The sequence below is a fragment of the Typopeltis vanoorti genome, chromosome 3 (genome assembly GCF_054136105.1).
Source record: "Typopeltis vanoorti isolate ZY-2024b chromosome 3, IOZ_Tvanoo_1.0, whole genome shotgun sequence".
Lineage (NCBI taxonomy): Eukaryota > Metazoa > Arthropoda > Arachnida > Uropygi > Thelyphonidae > Typopeltis > Typopeltis vanoorti.
The window spans coordinates 61,080,815-61,102,350 of NC_143551.1; the positions used below are offsets into that span (position 1 = coordinate 61,080,815).

A 21,536-nucleotide genomic window follows, 5' to 3' on the forward strand; every position below is an offset into this window, starting at 1 on the left:
TGACAGAATTTCATGCTGGCTGTGGGTGTCACTGGTTAAACAAGGCCCACATTGTTTTTGCCAGGGAACCAGAGCGAACAGCGAAAAGTTGCTACTGGAACAAATCCTGAAACACACCCCAACTCATCAAAGTTCATCAAAGTTCAAGATCAATACTAGCAACATAAGAAGCCTGAATGGCAAAGAAATGGAACTAGCAGAAGAATTGGATAAGTACCAGATCAACATAATAGGGGGTGACTGAAATAAAAATGACAAAAACTGGTGAGATCTTTCTAAGCGATAAATACAAAATGTTATATTCAGGCAATAACAATCAGGGAAAAGAAGGAGTAGCTATAGTATTCAACATTAAATACAAGGCTAATCTTCTTGAATTTCAGCAAATATCAAGTAGAGTGATTTTGTCAAATATCAGAATGGAGAACTGGACAATGAGACTTATTTGTGCCTATGTTCCCACAGAAGGTTCTACTAAGGTAAAAGTGGAGGAATTTTTTGAGGCTTTAGAGAAAGCAGCTAACTCAGTGAAAAAGGAAAAGTTGATCCTTGTTAGAGATCTAAATAGCAGAGTAAGAAATGATTGTCAGACATACAGAAATATTTTGGGAAAATTTGGAGAAAATAATAAAGCTAATAATAATGGCAAATACCTGTTGGTTGGATTTCTGCTCAGGACATGGACTGGTTATAACTACCACTTCCAACATAATAATGTTCATAAATTCACATTCAGAAAAGAGGCAAAGAATAAGAAAAGTCTCATTGACTATGTTATTGTTGAAAGTGATTTTCTCCACTGGTGCAGGACGCTAGAGTATACATAGGATTTAAAATTGGAAGTGATAACCATTTAGTTGTTAGAAGTTTTTCCGCTTGCTTATACTATATGCTATAAATTAAAGATGCCAAGAAATTATACTCTTGGTTTAATCGTTTATCCAAGTGTAAGCAAACAAAGTTGCACCGAAGTATTTTTAAAGTGCATCTGAATTATAGTAAGGATAGAACTTGACATTGTTAACATCTAGGAATGTGTTAGCAGAACTAATCTCAGGTGGTAATATCACTAAACAGAATGGAAGAGGAAAGATTAGAAAACAACTGTTCTCTGCCAGGTTGGTAGGAAAAAGACCCAGAGGAAGACCAAGATATAGGTGGATTAAAAAGTGCCTTAGCAGAAATATGAGATCTGATAATGTCGGAGTTTTGTCAGATAACAGATTGATGTGGAGGAAAATTGTTGATAGAAAGTTAGTAATGATGTGAGTTCTTCATGTAGTACTATCATAAAATCCTGTACACCGCTTGAGGGTATATGTCAGGAATTTGATGATGGTGAAGAGGTAGAGGTGAGTTCAATGTTGCATATAACAGGTTGATAGCTTTCAGTAAAATGGCCACTCATTAGTTGAACAATCAATTCTGCATCAGTCACCTGTATACTATCTGTATTCAGTGGAGTTATTCTTTCAAATTCATTCTTTCTTATTTGCAGTATAATGATAGATTTCTTCTGAGTTGTTTTTAACTTGCAGATCCAGTTTCTTTTCATACTCGGACTTAGCTTTCCATACAACAGTTGTGACTCTTCTGGCCTGCTGCTTATAATTATTCGTAACTGGCATCATCCTTATGCACACAATATTCCTTCCCCATCATCTTTTTCTTATGCATCTTTTCCTTAATTAGATTCCACATCCATTTCTTTCCTACTCTATTTATTCTTCGAACTCAAAACGACACATTCTGATATCGCATTATTTAAGTATTTTTTAAACACTTCTCATGCACTGTCTATATCCTTCTCATCCAATAACAGATACCATGCCACAGAATTCAGCATATCTCTCAGGTGGTCATAATTTCCTGCTTTGTAGTTTAGCATGTAATTTTTTCTGAATAGCAGTTCATAAGCTTAGTCACTTTCCAAGTGAGTACCGCATGAGCACTGTCGCCAACCAAAGACAGAATAGTTGCATCTTTAATTGAAAATTCCCTCTGAGACTGTAATCAGATCCCACATTCTTTAACCTCAAGTTCCTTCTGTCACTTGCTGCTTGAGGAAGTTTTCTCATAATAGCCCAAGAAATTCAGTTTCATTCTTCTCATGTGATTTCATAGCTACCCAATCAATGTTCAGATAATTATAGTCCCCCATTATAATTACTCTTTTCGCACCCATCGTATTTATTTGTTGATGCATTTCTTCATTACTAGCATCCAATCCACCAGGTCTGTAACAACACCCACTGCGTATTTAATCTTGTTAGATTCTGCCTCACACCAGATGGTTTCAAACTCACTGCGATATAAAAAAAAAAATTGTTACCGGTATTGCAGTCAAAGGTCTCAACTGTAACTGGATTCAAGACATTTGATATCATTAGCAGCCCTCCTCTGCTATTGTGTCTATCCTTCCTAAATATACTGTTCTCCTTGCACTTGATACCAGTTAGTATGTCTGCTTCTGATAGTGAAGTTTCACTAATGCCTACAACATGCGGTCTTAATATATTAACCAAGGCAACAAACTCTGCTCCTTTGTTTCTGATACTCCTACCTTTCATGTACAGACATAACAAATTATCTGTATGCTTATTTGCATACACCTGTCTGTGGTCTGCATGACACAGTTCAACAACTTGCAGATCTCTGTTCTTATCTAGTTCCTTACTTATGCAGATATCGTTACGCATGTGCTTGATAGGGCCAAACCGAATGAACACGGAATTTGATCTCTCTTTATATCATTTATGAATGATTCTGTGTGGTCAGTAAGAGTGTAAGGATTAGATTTTTGCTTGGAAAGTGGTGAATGAGTGAAATGGGTTGCCACAGTCATTTGCAAGTGATTTTTCTGTTAATGGGTTCAAGAAGAGCGGTATGACGGATTGTGTGGATAGATTGGGTCTCTCGTGATGAGTCTTCGGACTCCATGGAGATGCCTGTATAATAATAATTTCCATAATAATAACCATTCCCATCATTAATACAGTTAACTAACATTGCTGGGTTTACACACTGATTCTCATGATTCCTCCCATCTGAATTCAGTTTCCCATATTATATTAGTGTGATTATGATTGGGGAAAACTGATTAGGCTACAGGTCTTGGATTTATGGTGGACAGGAATGTGAAGTTCAAAGGTCACATAGCAAAAATTGCAAATACAACCCAGGGGATGATTATGATGCTAAAATGAACTTTGACGTAAGGATAAGGAAGTTATATTGTCTATTTATAAGGTCTGAATGCAACTTCACTTGGACTACCGAGTGCAGATTTTGTCTCCTGGAATTCAAGGGGATGAAAAAGCTGTGGAAAAGGTGAAAATTAGAGTTAAAGAGATGATACAGGATTATGAAATATAGATTATGAGGACAGATTGGGAGAATGTAGATTGCAGACACTGGTATACAGGAAAACAGTATGATATGATAGAGGTCTATAAACTTCTGAAAGGATGTTAGAGGATATTGGTTGGTGAACTTTCTCATTAACATGGAAGGTGGGTAGAAGACAAGGTGGCATCTATGGAAGTTAAGTTTGTTCATGGTTAAGAAAGAGGTAAGGGCTAGTGTTTTCTCTCACATAGCAGTAAGTGAGTAGAACAGTTTGCCTGTTGTAGTGGTGAGTGCATCTAGTATGAATGAATTTAAGAGAAGGTATGACAGCTAGTGTTGGTGATACATGGCCATTTCAGATGGGTCCTTGACTCCTTGGAGATCTGTGATATATATATATGTGTGTGTGTGTGTGTGTTACGTGCAATCCATGAACTGTATAATGCACTTGTACAGTTTGTGGAATGTGTAGAATTTTGCACAATCATGAAATGAGCATTATGTTTGCTGCTCATTTCATTAATTAGGTGCATAGTAACAGCAGCAGTGCATGATGTGTGGAAACTCGTGATAAACTGGTGAAGAACATTTCTTATTGGTTGTTGCTGCAAGTTGCTGTGTTTTAAGAATTTTTTTTTGTAATAGTATTAGTCAAGTGTTACAGTAAATTTGTACAACATTACATCAGAATTCCTTTCGTCATATTTAATAAGGTTAGTTTCTCATTGGTGTGAGTTGCAGGACCCGCAGCTTACGCAATATGTGACGATTCATCACTATTATCTTAATAAAGTGATATTTTAGGATTCCATGAACGCTATACAATTCATGGAATGAGCAAAAATGTTGCACATTCCGTGAATTATGCAGATTTCATAATCTGCACATAACATATATCACCCAATTCATGAAATGAGCAGAAAACGTGATGCTCATTTCATGAATTGTGCAAAATTCTTCACATTCCACGAACTGTACAAACAAGTTATACAGTTCATGGAACGAGCAAAAATGTTGGGCATTACGTGAATTGTGCGATTTCATAATCAGCGATTAACATTGTGTGTGTGTGTGTGTGTAATTATAAAAATAGGAGAAAATATACTTAATTTACCCACAGTACTAATGTACTATAGATTTACAGCTTTTCATTAGTGGGAGTCACATTAAAAAAAAAGAAAAAACTTCTTTAATTCACAGTTTAAAAGAACTATATGAATTTATGCCAGCTGCCTATAATTAAGTCTCTTTCCATTTCAAAAGTTGACTTAATTACACCAGCTGTGCTAATCATTTTGCCATTTAGGCTGATTAGTGCAAGCTAGTTGCTTATTACTTATCTCCTTCCTCTATATCATAGGTGGCTAACAGCGGGCCGCATACCGCCCATAACGTGATTTTGTGGTGCCCACGGCAGGATAAAAACTGTATTATTTATATGTGTTGTCAATTTAGCTATTAGTTTCTACCACAGATTTTCTGATTGATATACTAGTTATATTCATTATTTCTGATGATGAAAACAATTTATATTCTCAACACGGAATCAAAATTGCTTTAAAAAGATTACTCGATTTATAAAATCTACTGCTTCTCTGTTCAAGTTGTAGTAGTAGTAGGAGTGGTAGATTTCTCTGCGCTCCAGAGTAACACACTGATCAGTTTCAGAGATTCAGTTTCACAGTTAACAATGTTATTGTTGCAGTTTGTGTCCCCTGATCAGTTACTTCAGCCTTTGTGTACTATGAGTAAGAAACGTAAGATCTGTGAAGAAAACAGGTCATTTCAGGAGGAAATGGGAAAATGAATTTCTGTTTATAAACAATAACAACAAACCACAGTGCCTTGTGTATTTGCAAGTATTGTCTGTGCACAAGGAATATAACCTCAAACACCACTACATACAACACCACGCCGCTAAATACCAAGAATATACGTTGGACAAGTACGTACTAAAATTGTACGTAATTTGAAGAGAAAGGTTAGTGCTTAGAAATATATTTTTACTAAACCAACATCAATACAAAAAAAAAAAAGCTCACTCTTGGCATCGTTTGTTGTAAGTGCAGAGATAGCAAAAGCAAAAAAATCATTATCTAATAGTGAATTTGTAAAACACTGTTCTGTGAAAATGGCATGTGCATTTGGGAAAGATAAAATTGCCAGTGAGTTTGAAAGTGTCCCACTATCAAAACAAACTGTAACAAAAAGAGTCTAGGAAATAGGTTCTCACATATTAAATAAATCAAAAAGTGTTATTACAGATTCAGCTTACTTCTCATTGGCTCTGGATGAATCAACTGGCATTACAGATACAGCTCAGCTTCTAATTTTCATTCGAACTGTTTCCAAAGATTTTGTTATTAATGAAGAGCTACTAGCATTAGAGTCATTGCATAACACAGCCAAAGGTCAAGACATTTATGATGCAGTTATGAAGGTTGTAAATGGTACTGGTGACATGACAGATGGTGCCAAATCAATGTGTCGTACTCAAACAGGCTTAGTTGGCTTACTAAGGAAGGCTGGAATCAATTGCCCTGTATTGCACTGCATTATACATCAGGAGGCTCTGTATGGTAAAATTCTGGCGATAGAGGATGTTATGAAAACTGTAATGAAGTGTGTGAATCTAATTAAAGGTGGAAATCGGGGCTTGACACACTGCAAGTTTCTTTCTTTTCTAACAGAAATGGAGGCAGAATGTGACGATCTAGTGTTGTACACAGAAGTACATTGGCTAAGCAGAGGGAACTGTTTGAAACGTTTTTTTGCTTTGAGAAACAAAATAAAACAGTTTTTAGAGGAACAGGAGAAGTCAAACAAAGAACTAATCATTGCAAAACTATGTGATCCTCATTTTAACAGCTTACTCGCCTTTCTAACAGACATCACACACACACCACATGAATAAACTCAACGTGAAGTTACAGGGACGTAATCAAACAATCTCAGATTTAGTTGGACACCTAGATAGGTTCATAAGTCGACTTACGAACCCATCTTGGTATATTTCCCTTCCTGCAGGGAGTTGATGGAGGAGAGCCATGCCATTGGTTTCAAGTTTTCTTTGCCAATTTAGACCAACTTTTGGAGCAATTCAGTAAGCAATTTTCTGACTTCAGTGACATGCAGCCACAACTGACATTATTTAATAACCCAATGAAATGTGACATTTCAGAGCAGCATGACACTATTCAGTTGGAGACGTGTGACCTTTGAAGTGACCTCCCTTTTTCCAGTCAAGGGTGGAGATAGGCATCGACTTTTGGAAACTGGTACCAAGGGAAAAATATCCTGCATTGAGTGATTTCAGCTTGAGAATTGCATCTATGTCTGGAAGCACATACATATGTGAATGCACTTTTTCAACTATGAGGGCGGTTAAATCGTCACAAAGAAGCTGACTGACTGATGACCACCTTCAGGATTTGTTACTAATATTGTCATCATAGTTAAAAATTGACTTTGATGAACTTGTTGCCTCACATGAATGCCCACAGTGTTCTCGTTAAGTTGTGTTACATGTAAAAAAAAAAAACCAGAAATATGTAATTAAATTTAATTTAAAAACTTATATTTAAATCAATCATGTATTTTATATTGTTCTCCCAGTAGTAAAATGATTTAGCATATATGGTAATTCAATACATTTAACTATTGCCTTGAAAAAATGCAGAGTTTATTTTTATTTAAGTTCTGTCTAAAAGTGTGTGGCCCATGACGCTACCACTGATCACACATTGGCCCTCATATAGAATGAAGTTGGTCACACCTGCTCTATATAATAGGAGGTGACCAATTATAAACTTTACTAACTGCCCAAGTTTTTGGGTTATTTTGATTTTAATGCTACAGACTGACTGCATATATTTGGTTCATTATGAAGATTTTGGGTAAGTAACACTAAGCTGATGTAACATTTCAAAATGTATATGTTGTTTCTTTATGTTTCTGATCTCTGGAATGTCAAATGTTAGGAAAGGTCAAGTAGATGCATTCTACAGAGTCTAGTGGATAGGAGGAAGAGAGGTACAAAGTTAGTAAGGGGTTGTTATTGGATCAATGTTGAAGAGGCTTTACAGAAAACAGTGGGAGATCAAGGGAGAACAAGAGGTCATTTCTGCAAACTGTATAATGAGGGTCTGAACCAGGGAGCGAGAAGCAGGTTTTTTGCATGCAGAGTTGTGAATGATTGGAATGCCTTACCTGAGAGTGTGGTGTCTGCAGGGAATTTTAGTATGTTTAAGGTGTGGTATGATGAGCTGTGTGTATGACAAAATGACCTCCTAGATGAACCTCTGACCTCTGACTCCATGGGATTTTGGATAATAATAATAATAAAAATGTTGTCATTTTTTCTAATTTTGTACTCTTTTGTGTATATCTCCCATTATTGTTTGCATTTGTACTTTTCATGTTTTTGTTTTGTATGCTTTATGTATGGTTCCAGTTAATCCTTTGTGTTCCATTTCCTGAAATTTTCTTTTTTCTTCTCATTCCTCTATTTTCTTTTTTTTTCTAACCACAGCTACAGTTTTGTCCCCAAATTTATCATTCTTCAGTAGAAGACTATGTTGTCTTTGCTACTATAAACTGCTATATTTCTTATCTTCTCCTCCATCTCAAGTAGTAGTATACATGTGAAGTGTAGCAGTCACAATTGTGTATGCTGTTGTATGCCAATTTACTTTGACTATTTTCCCTATTCAATTTTTTTCCCTTCTCCTTGCATAGTTAACACTATTGTTATTTTTGCCCATGACTTTACATTTAATTCACAATATAAATTTGATTTAGCTTCTGTCAGCACAAATTCCAGAAACAAAGATAAATTTTGAGTTTAAAATTTATCTTTGTTTTTTTTTTTAAATTAAAATACAATACCAAAAGGAAAATTACTCAAAGGTGAAAATAAAAATAGTTTTACCCTTTCATTCATTTTCTATGTTTAATACAAAATACACAATTTTATGCAGTACTTCCTACACATCATTACTCTCGTCAGCTGTATTTTGTGATGCCATTTGAGACTGTGAAGGTGTTTTGTTTATTGTTTTCAATAGTGAGCTAAAAATATTGGCTCTATGTTGCTTAGCCATGTTTTTTTCTTACTTCGTTGTAGTGCATTGTTTCATTAATGGTGCCTGTTATAATATGCATTCACTGTAATTTTGGACTGTCTTAGATGAGAAAATAGTTCTTATCAAATTAGAGAACTAATAAATATACCAATTTTGAAACAGATTGTTAGCAAAAAAAAAAAAAAAAAAGAAAAGAAAAGAAAAAGGTAATGAATGTGTTGGACTATAATAGCTCCATGTGCACTCCTTGAGAGTGTATTCCAAAAAAATTTCAATTTACTTACTGGCTGCAAATTTCTACTAGATGTAATTTTTTAAAATATATTATGCAGTTTCATCTAAATTAATTGTTATGCTTTTCTAATATGATTATACTTAAGATATATTTTATGTAATTAAAAAAAAATTCTTGTTTAAGATATGGGAACTTAGTGATAATGATCAAGATGGTTTTCTGGACAAAGAAGAATTTGTTTTGGTAAGGATCTCATTATACTTTATATGTTTTTCTGTTTTATCACATTCATACTTGATAAAGAAAAGTATTTGCAAAGTGTGAAATAGTATTCTGAGAGATACCATTTGAATTTCTTTACTGATTAGTTATTATATTTAAAAAATTACAACAGGCTGCTTTTTTCTATCACTGTCTTTTATACTTTTAATGGTAGTTTAGTTTCATAATGTCTTCAGAATATCATTCTGAAGATATATATGAAAATTATATATCAGGCTGTTTGCTTGTTTGTCTTCTGTATGCTTTTAATTGAGATACTTTAATTTTACAATGTTATTATTAAGAGAATTTGGCTTGGCTTTGCCATTGGCAAAGCCAAGATCTCATACAAAAATCAAGAAATAACAGACATATCTTGGCCACAATGAGAATCAGCAAATATCAGCTTCTACAAACCATTTTGGTAGGAAGAATTAATGGCAATGGAGATAGAAAAAGAATATCTTGGTTTGACAACATCAAGATGTGGACAGGAAAGAGCAGTGTACAACTGCTCAGATCAACGCAAAAACTCAGCTTGTTCTTCAAGATTGTCGCTGACTTTCGATAGAAGATAGCACCATAAGAAGAAGAATTATTAAGAGAGAGACCTCCAAGTAATCAAGGACTCATCAAGGAAGGCCACATACACCTGCACCAGCTGTCATACCTATTCTTGAATTTATTCACACTACCTGCACTTATAGCATTCAGAGGCAGTCCATTCCAATCATACACCACTCTGTGAGAGAAAAATCTCTCTCATTCCCCTTCATGACTGCATTTATTCTCAGTTTCCATGGATACCCTCTCATCCTGTGCCCACCCTCCATAAAATGAAAATTTCCATCTACTGGTATCCTCTATGATCCTTTCAAAAATTTATGTCTTGATCATATCATCCCTCTTCTCCTGTTTGCTAGTGTTTGCAGTCCATACATTCTCAATCTCTCTCTCTCTTCATAATCTGTGTTCCACAAACCTGATATCATCTTTAACTCCCTCCTTTGCACTCTCTCCACTGTATCAGCATCATCAAGGAAACCAGGAGCACACTCACCTGTGCACAATAGTCCAAGTGAGGTCATATCAAGGCCTTTTTTAAAAATGACTTCATTATTCTTACATGTTATCCTTAGCGTCAACTTCCTGCTAAAACTCCAAGATCCCTAACCTGATCAGTTTCTTCTAGCATAATCCCACCAATATAATACAACATTGGATATCTCATTACATGAATGTACATAGCATTTACTAACATTGAACTGATAGCCATTTTCATATACCTACAATTTCAGGTTATTCAAATCATTCTGAAAGTGTTGCTTGTTATTTGCATTCCTGATTACCCTATATATCTTTGATCATGAGCATATAGCTAGTTATGTGTCTCCTATTAAATCCTTTCAAGTGTCATTAATGTAAAGATTGACTAACAATGTACTAATGCCTGATCCCTGAAATACACCACCGGTTACTTAAATTTTACAGACTCAACCCCCCTCCCCCCAATACACCATTTCTTGATATCTGTCAATCAGCCATCCTGTTATCTGTGCTAATATTTTATAATCCAATTCCATATTCTCTCTAAATTATACAACAGTCTTCTCTGCCATATGTTAAAAGCCTTAGCAAATTCCAAAAGTAATTCCAAAAGAATGTATGAATTATCATACATTCTTTCCATTCTTGTGGAATCTTCCCTGTTCTGAGACTCAAATTATAGCCTGATCAAGAAACAGTCTGTTCAGCTAAACAATATTTTAGCATCCATGCTGATATTCCATCAGCCCCTATTGTTGAATTCTTATTTGGTTTGTGTAACAGTTATAGTACCTCCTTGTTTTATACCTGAGTATGTTCATCCACTGAAGAGGTATTATTATTATTATTATTATTATTACCACGGGCTACTCCAGGAGTCCTTAGACTCATCGAGGGAGGCCCTAAACATCATGTTCACGCAGCTGTTCAACATTCTCACAGTATCTATCATACCTTGCCTTGAACTCGTTCACTGTCATAGCACCCACAACAGACTCTGGTAGCTTATTCCACTCATTTACCACTCTAAAAGTAAAGAACCCAGCTCTAACACCCCTGCTAACCACACTCTTGCCCAGCTTCCATGGGTGTCCCCTAGTTCTCCCACCACCAGTCCTGATCTCAAAAATATCATCTGAATTAATCCTATAGAATCCTTTTAGCAATTTGAATGTCTCAATCATGTCTCCCCTTTTCTGCCTATCAACTAGTTTCTGCAACCCACAAATCTTCAACCTGTTCTCATATGGTTCATTCCATAGACCTGCTATCATCTTAGTCACTCGCCTCTGGATCCTCTCAACCTCCTCCCCATCAAGAAGGAACCGAGGTGACCAAATCTGGGTACAGTAGTTGAGGTGAGGTCTTATCAAGGCTTGGTACAGAGGAACAATAACTTGCTTGTCTCTGCTCGTCAAAGTATTTTTCAGCAACCAAGTGAGCTGATTTAGCCACTTTTGCAATGTCTCCCCCTAAACTTCATCTCCCTATCCACCAACACTCCCAAGTCCCTGGCCTCATCAATCTCTTGGAGTACAGTTCCACCAATGTGGTATACTGCTGCTAATCTTTTCACTCCGAAGGTATCCGTGAGCTCAATGTTGTATCCACCAAATTGGTAGCAATTAGCAAAATGGGCTCTCATTAGTTGCATAATCTCTTCTGCATCTGTCACACACCTACCATCTACGAGGGACATCCAGAAAGTAAGTTCCAATGGACTGTCAGAGAAACAAAAATATACTTACAAAAAAAACTTTATTGGAAATTAAAGTAGACATCTTTCACTACTTTTCTACATAATTTCCATCATTGTTCAGGCACTTATCATAACGGGGCACCAAGAGTTGTATACATTTGCTGTAGAAGATTGCCACCTGTGACGCAAACTACGTATTGACTGCTTTTTTTTTTTGACCTCATTGTTATCTTGAAACCGCCGGCCACCAAGGAAAGATTTCAGATGTTTGAACAGGTGAAAGTCGCTTGGCACAAGGTCAGTACTTTATGGGGGTTGATGGAATTGTTCCCAACCGAATGTGAAGTCTTACCCATCTTCATATCATTGAAACACTCATTGCGTGCTCTCCATAAACCTCAATAATTTGCTGATGAATTTCAGCTGCTTTAATGTTCCTTGCATTCAAGAAACGGATAACTGACCTAATTTCACTTGCCACAGGAGATTCTATTTTATTAGACATTATAAACACACACTGAGAAGTGTACACACCACATGAATGTCTGAAAATGGCACCACTGCCTTGCTAACGAATAACAAACTCGGCATGCATGTGCACCATTGTGATGGCAGCGCTGCACTGAAAATGTTTAAAAAAGGAACTTACTTTCTGGATGTCCCTCATATATTCAGAAGTTATTCTTTCATTCTCAGCAAGATAGAATTTTTGGGGATTGTTTTTAGCTTGCAGAGTTTCTTTTCATACTCAGACTTAGCTTTCCTTACAATAGATATAACTCTTCTGTCCTGCTCCTTATAATTTTTGAAACTGAAATCATCTTTATGCACATTGTATTCTTTCCACATCATCTTTTTTATAAGAATCTCTTTAACAAGATTGCACCTCCATTTCGTTCCCATGTTTATTCTTCAAACTTCAGGGACACATTCCAGTAATGCACCATTTGAGTATTTTTTTAAATGCTATATTGCTGATATCCTTTCCATGTAACAAATGATACCATGTTACAGGCACTAGCATACTCCTCAGTTAATTACAATTTCTTGCTTTACGGTTCACCTTTTCTGAATTGAACATACATAAACTTAGCCATGTCCCAAGTCAGTACATCACGATCACTGTCACCAGCTGGAAGCAGAACAGTCGCATGTTTAAAGAAAACTCCCTCTTTCACTGTAATGTGATCTTAACACACTTTGACCTTGAGTTTTTTTCACCATATGCTGCTTGAGGAAGTTATCATACAACATCTGAAAAAATTTAGCTTCATTCTTCTCATTAGATTTCACTGTTACCCAATCAATGTTCTGATAATTATTCATCCATGATGACTTCGTTTCACACCAACTAAGTCTGTAACAACACTCCACTATGTATTTGATCTTTTTGAGATTTTATTCAAACAAGATGGCTTCAAACTCACTACCACATGGAAAATATGTACTAGTATTATAATCATAGCTTTCTACCGTAACTGGACTCAAAACATCAGATATCATTAGCTGCACATCTCCTCCATTCTTGTTATTCAAAAATGCTTTTTTTTTTGTATTCTCACTTCTGTAGTCTACATGCCCCAGTTGAACAACTTGCAGATCTCTATTCTTATCTAATTCTTTACTTATGCTGACATCCTTACACGTTTCATAAATCTGAACCAGATAATTACAGTCTTTCTTTCTTCATAATCATAATAAACTTCTTGTTTATGCTTTGTATTGTTGGTGGGTCTAGATCACCTTTTTCCTTGTACTTTCCACAATATATATATATATATATATATATTGCATCTTTTTTCATTTTTTTTTTAAAGTTGTAGATGCAAAAAAAAAAACTTGTGGAAAGTACAAGGAAAAAGTGATCTAGACTACCAGCAATACAAAGCACAAAGAAGAAGAATGATCAGCATAATGACGAATATTATTATGTAGGTATCTCCATAGAACCAGAAGACTCATTGCAGGAGATCCATTTATTCACACTAGCTGTCATTCACGCTATTGTACTTTTCCTTAAACTCATTCACTGATGAAACACCCACAACTACCACTAGCACCTGTTCCACAGTCATCATCCTCCAAGCAAAAAAAAACCTAGTCACCCTTGCTAACCGCAAGGTTAGCAAGGGTGTTAGGACTAGGTTTTTTTCACAACTTCCACTGGTGACCCCTTGTTCTCTCCCTTCCTGCCTTGTACTGAAAAATATAAGCATTTAGAAGAAGCATTTATATGTTTTATATTTTCCCTTGGGAAAATATATAAACATTAAAGGCACATCTGAAAAATATCTAGAGTGCTTAATAAACATCAACTATGCACCATATTTAAACCTTATGTGAAATTGGCAACTCTCATCCGTTCACCAAAGGACAGAATCTCTCCTTTATCACATCCAGGAGTCTTTGTAATAAATTGTTGTTGTTTTCCTATACTTGTGTTGTAATATCTTTATTCTCTTATATCTCTATTCTTTTATATTACTATCTTTATTCTACTATTACTAATTAGCTGTGTGTGTGCTTTTCCTCTCGTGACCTTTCTCACTTACTCTACTGCGTATTATGTTTATCCCCCTTCCTTATTTATTAGTTGTATGCCTATGAACACTGAAAAATTTATTTGTCAGACTGCGCCATCAATATATCAAATTTCGGCATAAGACTCGATAAAACTTCCGATAGATATCGCTCTCTCTTACTAGCGTAACTTCCTTCAACAAGGTTTACATAAAAAGTCATGGTTCTTAAGTAATAAAACTGCGCTTTTAATGCCTTAGTTGTTTCCCGCTTGCAAGTCCGATTTATTTAGGAACAGTGCCGTTATAAAATAAAGGATCAGGCAGCACTCTTTTAAAAATAATTAAAACACATTTATTTACATTAATATGAAATATACATGAATCAAACGACAGGGAGATTGCTTTCTCTACCCATCTATAAAATCTTTAGCATAAAATTAGAACCATTTCACTTCAACACTAAATAATCTCTTTAACTCTAAAACTTATTTACTCTCTGCTTACAAATTCAACTTATTAAACTTCTAGTTTACTTGCAAAGAGGTTATTTTTACAAATTAGATATCACTTTCTAACATGCCAATTGACTCTCCTATGGACACTTCTTATTACTATTAAATTAATTCTTAACAGTCCATATATACAACATATCTCCCAGATTATAAGAGAAAATATACAAAGGGAAGTAACTTAGAGGCTCTATATCATACATTCAGTCAAGAGTCTTTTACTAAAGTCTTTGTCGCTTTTCTTTCATCTCGAGTTTTAGGCTTCCTTCAGGAGTATCTTGCTACAGCAGTATCACTTTGGGATATTAGTGGGCTTTTGGACTGCAATCTGCGGTACTCGAATAGCACATATACAAGAGGTTTCAGCATATGGGCAAATTCTCCTCTGGATCCTTACTTTGGAAACTTCTGCTACTAATCACCGATGACTGTAACGGCTGACCACCAATGACTGATCTGGCTCTCTTTGGTAACAGTGCTTTGCCTTTTGCTCTCTCGGCACCTGGATCTCAGCTCTGCTCTTTAGTAACTGGGGTCTTGCCTCACCTCTTTTCTCTGCTGCCACTGCTCTGATTCGGACTCCGCTTATGGTCTGCAGTTTGCCTCCTCTCTGGTTCCAACTTCTGATGACTCTGCTGACTACTGGAAGCCCCTTATGCTCGGCTCAGTCCCCTTTTATTTTGCGATCTCGGGTCCTTGCACTAAGAGTAGTAAACCCCGAAGAATTCGGCATGACATTTTGTCTTATTTTAAGTTCAACCCACTCTTTGTTCTCTTTCGTACACTCTTTTAATCATAAGTTGCCGGCCAGCAGAAAGTTGTTTGAACCTTTCTGGTCTCTCAGGCACTGACTTTGGAGGAATTTATGCGTAGAGCTTGTAAGCACTTTCTCATACACAAAAGTGGTAAACAACCTTTCTTATGCCATCATAGAGAGCTATTACACAGCGTTCCAGCAGCAAAACATTGCCTTTGTTTTTAACACTCTAAAATATTCTTGTTAAAGGAGTATATACAGTTAATTTCTAAAGGGTTATTTACAATAATATCTAGCACAAAATATGCAGAGACAAACAAGGAGGTTATTTTTTCAATATTCTCATGGGACTTGACCTCTGTAAAAAAAAAAAAAAAAAAAAAAAAAAAAAAAAAAAAAAAAAAAAATCAATGTAAAGCGCTTTGGTATTTTTAAGTTACATTGAGTTTTTACAGTGCCATATTCATGTGATCGAGCTTACTATGGACAACAGGAAGAACTGTGGACATCTGCTTCAGTGAACATAAAAAATACATCTGGCACTATTGCTATGGCAAGTCAGGTCTAGCAGACCATGCTTTAGATATCCCTGCACACAGGATCAATTGGAAAAAAACAAAAGTGCTGCATCATCATCAAATTATTGACATTTACCCTCAAGGGGAGTACAAGATATGATAGTACTACATGAAAAAATTTACATCGTTACTAACTTCCTATCTACAATTTTCCTCCAAATCGATCTATTACCTGTCAAGGCTCCAAAGTTGTCAGATCTTATATTTCTGTCTTCTAAGGCACTTTTTACCGTATCAATCCACCTATATCTTAGTCTTGCTCTGGGTCTTTTTCCTGCCAACCTGTCAGAGAACATTTGTTTTGCTAATCTTTTCTTTCCCATTCGTGACCATACCACCTGAGAATAGCTCTGTTAACACATTCCTGGATACTAACAATGTCAAGTTCTTTCCTAATATACTAGTTTTTAATATGATATTGCCATTGATGCCATCTGTTCATGCCCTTAATCTTTCTCAGGGCTCTTATATCTGCGGTCTCTACTCTCCGTTCAAGTGTTTTACTTCTAACCCAGCTCTCAGATCCATAAGTTAAAACTGGTTTGAACACTATCTTGTATCCAGCTAATTTGGCTTTTTGACTAATTTCTCTCTTATTCCATATAAATTTATTCAGTTGACTTCCTACCATACCAACTTTGTTGATGTTGTCTATTTCCATATTTTATTTACCATTACTAAAAATCATGCCTAAGTAGCTGAAATGTTTTACTTGTTCTGTAGGTTCTCCATTCACAATACAGTTGATATTTTCAATGCTTCTGCCTATTTTCATTGTCTTTGTCTTGTTATTGCTGACCTTCATACCACATCTGTTATAACAGTTATTAAATTTAGTCAGGAAATCTTGCACATTTATTTAGAAGTATAACATCGTCAGCATAAAGCAAAGAGCTGACATTAACATCTCCAATTTTGATATCAGATTTAATACCACTTTCCTTCATAATGTGATCATATAGATAATGAATAACAGAGAGGATAATGTACATCCTTGTCTGACACCAGATTTAACATGAAACCATCTTCCTGTACTTCTTTCAATTCTAACTGGTGACTTACAACTCAAATAAAGACTAAGTATTGCTTGATATAATGCCCCATTGACACCATACAACTCTAGCGTTTTGAGTAGCCCCTCTCTCTCTCTCTTGGTGCCTTATCATATGCTTTTTCCAGATCTACAAAACTTAAATACAGATCTTTGTTATATTCCCATGATTTCTCAACAGTTTGTCATAAAGTAAAAATCTGATCCTGACAGGCTCTATTTGGCCTGAATCCAGCTTGTTCTTCACCACTTCTCTTCCACAATTCTTCTCAACCAGTTCTCAAGTATACTTGCATATATCTTACCAGGAATACTCAGTAATGAAATGTCTCTGTAATTCTCACATTCAGTTTTAATTCCCTTTTTATATATGGATGCTATGAGAGCTCTACTCCAATTATCTGGAATTCGTCCCTCTGTCCAGGTCCTCTGAACTGTGCAGTGCAGCCACTGTACAACTTTTTTACCTCCATACTTGAGCATTTCTGGTCAAATATCATCTACTCCTGCTGCCTTTCCACATTTCAGACTTTTGATGGCCTTTTCTACTTCAAGTATGGATATGTATTTCTGATTTCATGCCTGGTCAGCGTTTTTTATCACTGTGCTGTGATCACTACTAGTTTCATTTAGCAATTTTTCAAAGTAATTACTATATACTTTAAGGATATCTTTTTCTCCAGTTTTCATATCACCTCTATCATCTCTAATTCCTTTTACAGCACTCTTTCTTCCATTTCTGAGCTTCTTCAACAACCCCTAGAATATCTTGCCACTTTCTTGATATTTATTTTCTATGTTCTTACCAAAGTCTTCCCATGAGTTTTGTTTAGCTAATTTTACACAGTATTTAACTTTCTTACATTTGTCTCTGTATTCTCTAAGAGCACAAGCTGACTTACTTGCCAGTAACTTTTGATGTGCTTTCTTCTTTTCCTTCACTGCCTGTTTAACTTCCTGTGTCCACCATCGAGTTCTAATTTTTCTATCTTTGCAGGCAACCTCTCCACATGCCTCTCTGTCTGAATGAATCAATGTTTTCTTCAGGGCTTGCCACTGAATCTCCAAAGTTTGGTTCATTTCTTGAACTCTTTCATTTTTCTTCAATAATGTTCATGTATTTTAGTCTGCAGTTCACATCTGAGAGCTGCTCATCTTTTATTCGCTTTAAAACTTTCTTACACGTTTTTCTTTTCAATACGACATTCAATTTTATCCTGCTCAAGACTAAATGGTGATTACGTCCAATTTAAATTCCTCTGTACACTCTAGTGTCCTGCACCAGTGAGAAAACATGACTATCTACAATAACATAGTCAATGAGACTTTTTTTATTCCTTGCATCTTCTCTCTATGTGAATTTGTGCACATTTTTATGTTTGAACATGCTGTTAGTAATAACCAATCCATGTCCTGAGCAGAAATCGAACTAGTATTTGCCATTATTATTAGCTTTGCTCTTTTCTCCAAATTTTCCAACAATATTTTTGTGTCTGACAATCCTTTCCTACTCTGCTATTTAAATCCCCAACAAGGACCAACTTTTCCTTTTTCATTGTGTCTGTTGCTTTCTCGAAAGCCTCAAAAAATTCCTCCACTTCTACCATAATAGAAGAACCTTCTGTGGGACCATAGGCACAAATAAGTCTCATTGTCCAGTTCCCCATTCTGATATTTGCCCACATCATACTTGAGACTGACTGCCATTCCAGATGATTAGCCTCGTATTTAGTGTTGAATACTATGGCTACCCCTTCTTTTCCTTGATCGTTATTGCCTGAATATAACATTTTGTATTTATTGCTCAGACAGATCTCACCAGTTTTTACCTTTTTTGTTTCAGTCACTCCTATTATATCTATCTAGTACTTATCCAATTCCTCAGCTAGCTCCATTTCTTTGCCATTCAGGCTTCATATGTTGATAGTACCAATCTTGAACTCTGGTGATGTTGAGTTGAGGTGTGTTTTAGGGTTTGTTCCAGTAGCTGACTTTTCGTTTGCTCTGGTTCCCTGGCCAAAACAACGGGGGCCTTGTTTATCCGGGCGATGCTCCAGCCAGCATGAAATTCTGTCATGTTGTACCATTATTTAATGTTGTGGTTTAAGCCAATAAGAATACAATTTGATCGGCTAAATCCCAAATTTCCAGCCCATTCTCGTTCGTTCAGTATCCAGGTAGATACCTAACAGGGTGTACCACGAGAAGGTGAGGATTTGACATTGGGTCAGAAGTCCTGTTTGGTTCTCTGCATTCCTTTAAAGGCTATGTGGAAGTCTCCTCTTGGTTATACAGCTTTGACCCTTAAACACCCCCAAAAGTGCTGCATAAAAGCTTTTTTATAAGTCAGAGAGATTGTTTCTAGAATCAACAGAAACCTTGAAACATACTCCAAACCTCAACAAATATAGATGCCCCTAATTAGGACTTTATCTTTTGTTGTACCTTACAATTGTTCAAACTAATCCCATTGTAATACCGGATTGTTGTTGACTCGTGTGCTGTGACAAACTGTTTTTGTGCTCTGAAAATGCTGGGTAGAATACCAGCTAAATATCAGCAGTAAGTTAGTAAATAGTTATTTTCTAATCAGTCTGTATTCTCATCCATACTGTTAAAATTAATTAACATGTTTTGAATGTAGTTACCAGTCTGTCTCCCTGATGATATCCACATAACATTGGATGAAATATGCTGGAGTTTTTGAATAAAATTCTATATACAGTGGTATCTTGCTAATCCAAACTAATAAAAACCGTGCTCGTTCAGATTAGAGAATTTTAACCCCAAGAGACAACAATAAATAGTGTTTAAGACAAAAATAATCAGATTAAAATGACATGTCAATTTAATTCTGTAAATAAATGAAGTAACTGATAGAAAAAAGCTACTGCACTGTAATGTAAAACTTAAAAAAATAATATAGTACACAAGTTTATTTTAGTAAAAAATTTAGTTTGTATGTACCTGTATTGTTGAGGATTCTGATTTAATAAAATTGCATCGTTCACTACATAACTTAATTTGCATAAAAAATATCACTTTTTTGTGCACAACACAAAAAAAGTTTCACAAATAACACACAGAAGAAGTTTTTTATTTCTTTGCAAAAAAGGCACCGATTTTCTTTTGCTTCTTGGAAGCTAAACTTTTTCCCAATGCTTCTTCTCGGAGCTGCATTTTGTGGAATGACATATCATTCTGCTTAGCCCATTCATACACATATTAAAACTGTCAACTGCCTCTTCACGTTTTACTATTTTTCTTCAAGTTCTTTATCGTCATCATCATCTTCTAATTCATTCTGTAGCGTTATTTTTATAATTTCAGTATCCGATTTGATTTCGAATTCACTTTCAGTTCTACCTGTAATCCATTCCATAGCATCTGTTTGTGAAATTTCAACATCTGGATTTATATTTTTAACCAAATTATGCACGTTTTGAATTTCCACTTTTTGTGTATCACCGTAGTTATACTGTATTGTAATAATAATAAAATAAATAATAATAGTTAAAATAATAATTATTAAATAAAAATAATAGTACACAAAATGATACGTAATAAATAAAACTTTTTTTTCTTTCAAACCACAGTTTGGATTACTGGAGGGTTTGGACTAAAGAGATTCGGATTAGCGAGATACCACTGTGTGTGTGTGTGTGTATATATATATATATATATATATTAAAAATACCAAGCAATTTTAAACCTGGTTTTACTCCATTTCCCAAGTAAGCAAACAGACAAATAAGTCAAGTTTGCGCCTGCAAGTGATGCAAGTCTAGCTGATCCTACAGGTAGTGCAAGACCAAGGCAACTCGTGGTAAAGGTGGCATAAGCTCTGATCACTAATCTTAATATTTACCCTTAATGCCAAAACACATCTCCAAGAAGGGGATGCATGATGTTTTATATTAAAGGCAAGGGGCCACTACCCAGACCGGTTTCGGTCTGGGTAGTGGCCAATCTCATCCCACCAATCTCATCAGTGGGAGCTAGGCTAGAAATACCAAGATTTAGTAATACAGAGCTTATAAGTATTTTACCAGAACAAGTTGCCATAAGGTGTTTTAACCTTATTAAATAAAAATCTCTGGAGGAGATATAAATGTAGAAAGTATTTTACCTTGGGTATAATACCCAAGGTAAAATACTTAATATATATATATATATATATATATATTATGTGTAAGACATGAATGTTTTAAATAAACATATGTTTTGGTTCTCCATAAACTATTAAGTCCGTAAAGTCTTAACTCCATAAAGTCTGTTCAAGAAAAGAATCGGGCATGCAACAATTGGATTTCATCAATATTTCTATATTATTATTATTACGTGACATCTCCAAGGGGTCCAAAACTCATCGAGGGAGGGCACCTACTCTACAACAAACCGCAACTATCATCATCTACACGAATGCCGTCTACCACCCACCACCA

The 21,536-nt window shown here is 35.5% G+C and overlaps 1 protein-coding gene across 7 annotated transcripts in view; it reads left to right on the forward strand.

The window, feature by feature from the left end:
• Positions 1-21,536, forward strand: part of LOC150108191 (uncharacterized) — a 368,644-nt gene that overhangs the window by 153,129 nt on the left and 193,979 nt on the right. For all 7 annotated transcript variants that reach the window (XM_090390641.1, XM_090390644.1, XM_090390642.1 and 4 more), the window contains exon 8: positions 8,851-8,910. In XM_090390641.1, coding sequence (XP_090246767.1) covers positions 8,851-8,910 — 60 coding nt within the window. The remainder of the gene's footprint in view (positions 1-8,850; positions 8,911-21,536) is intronic.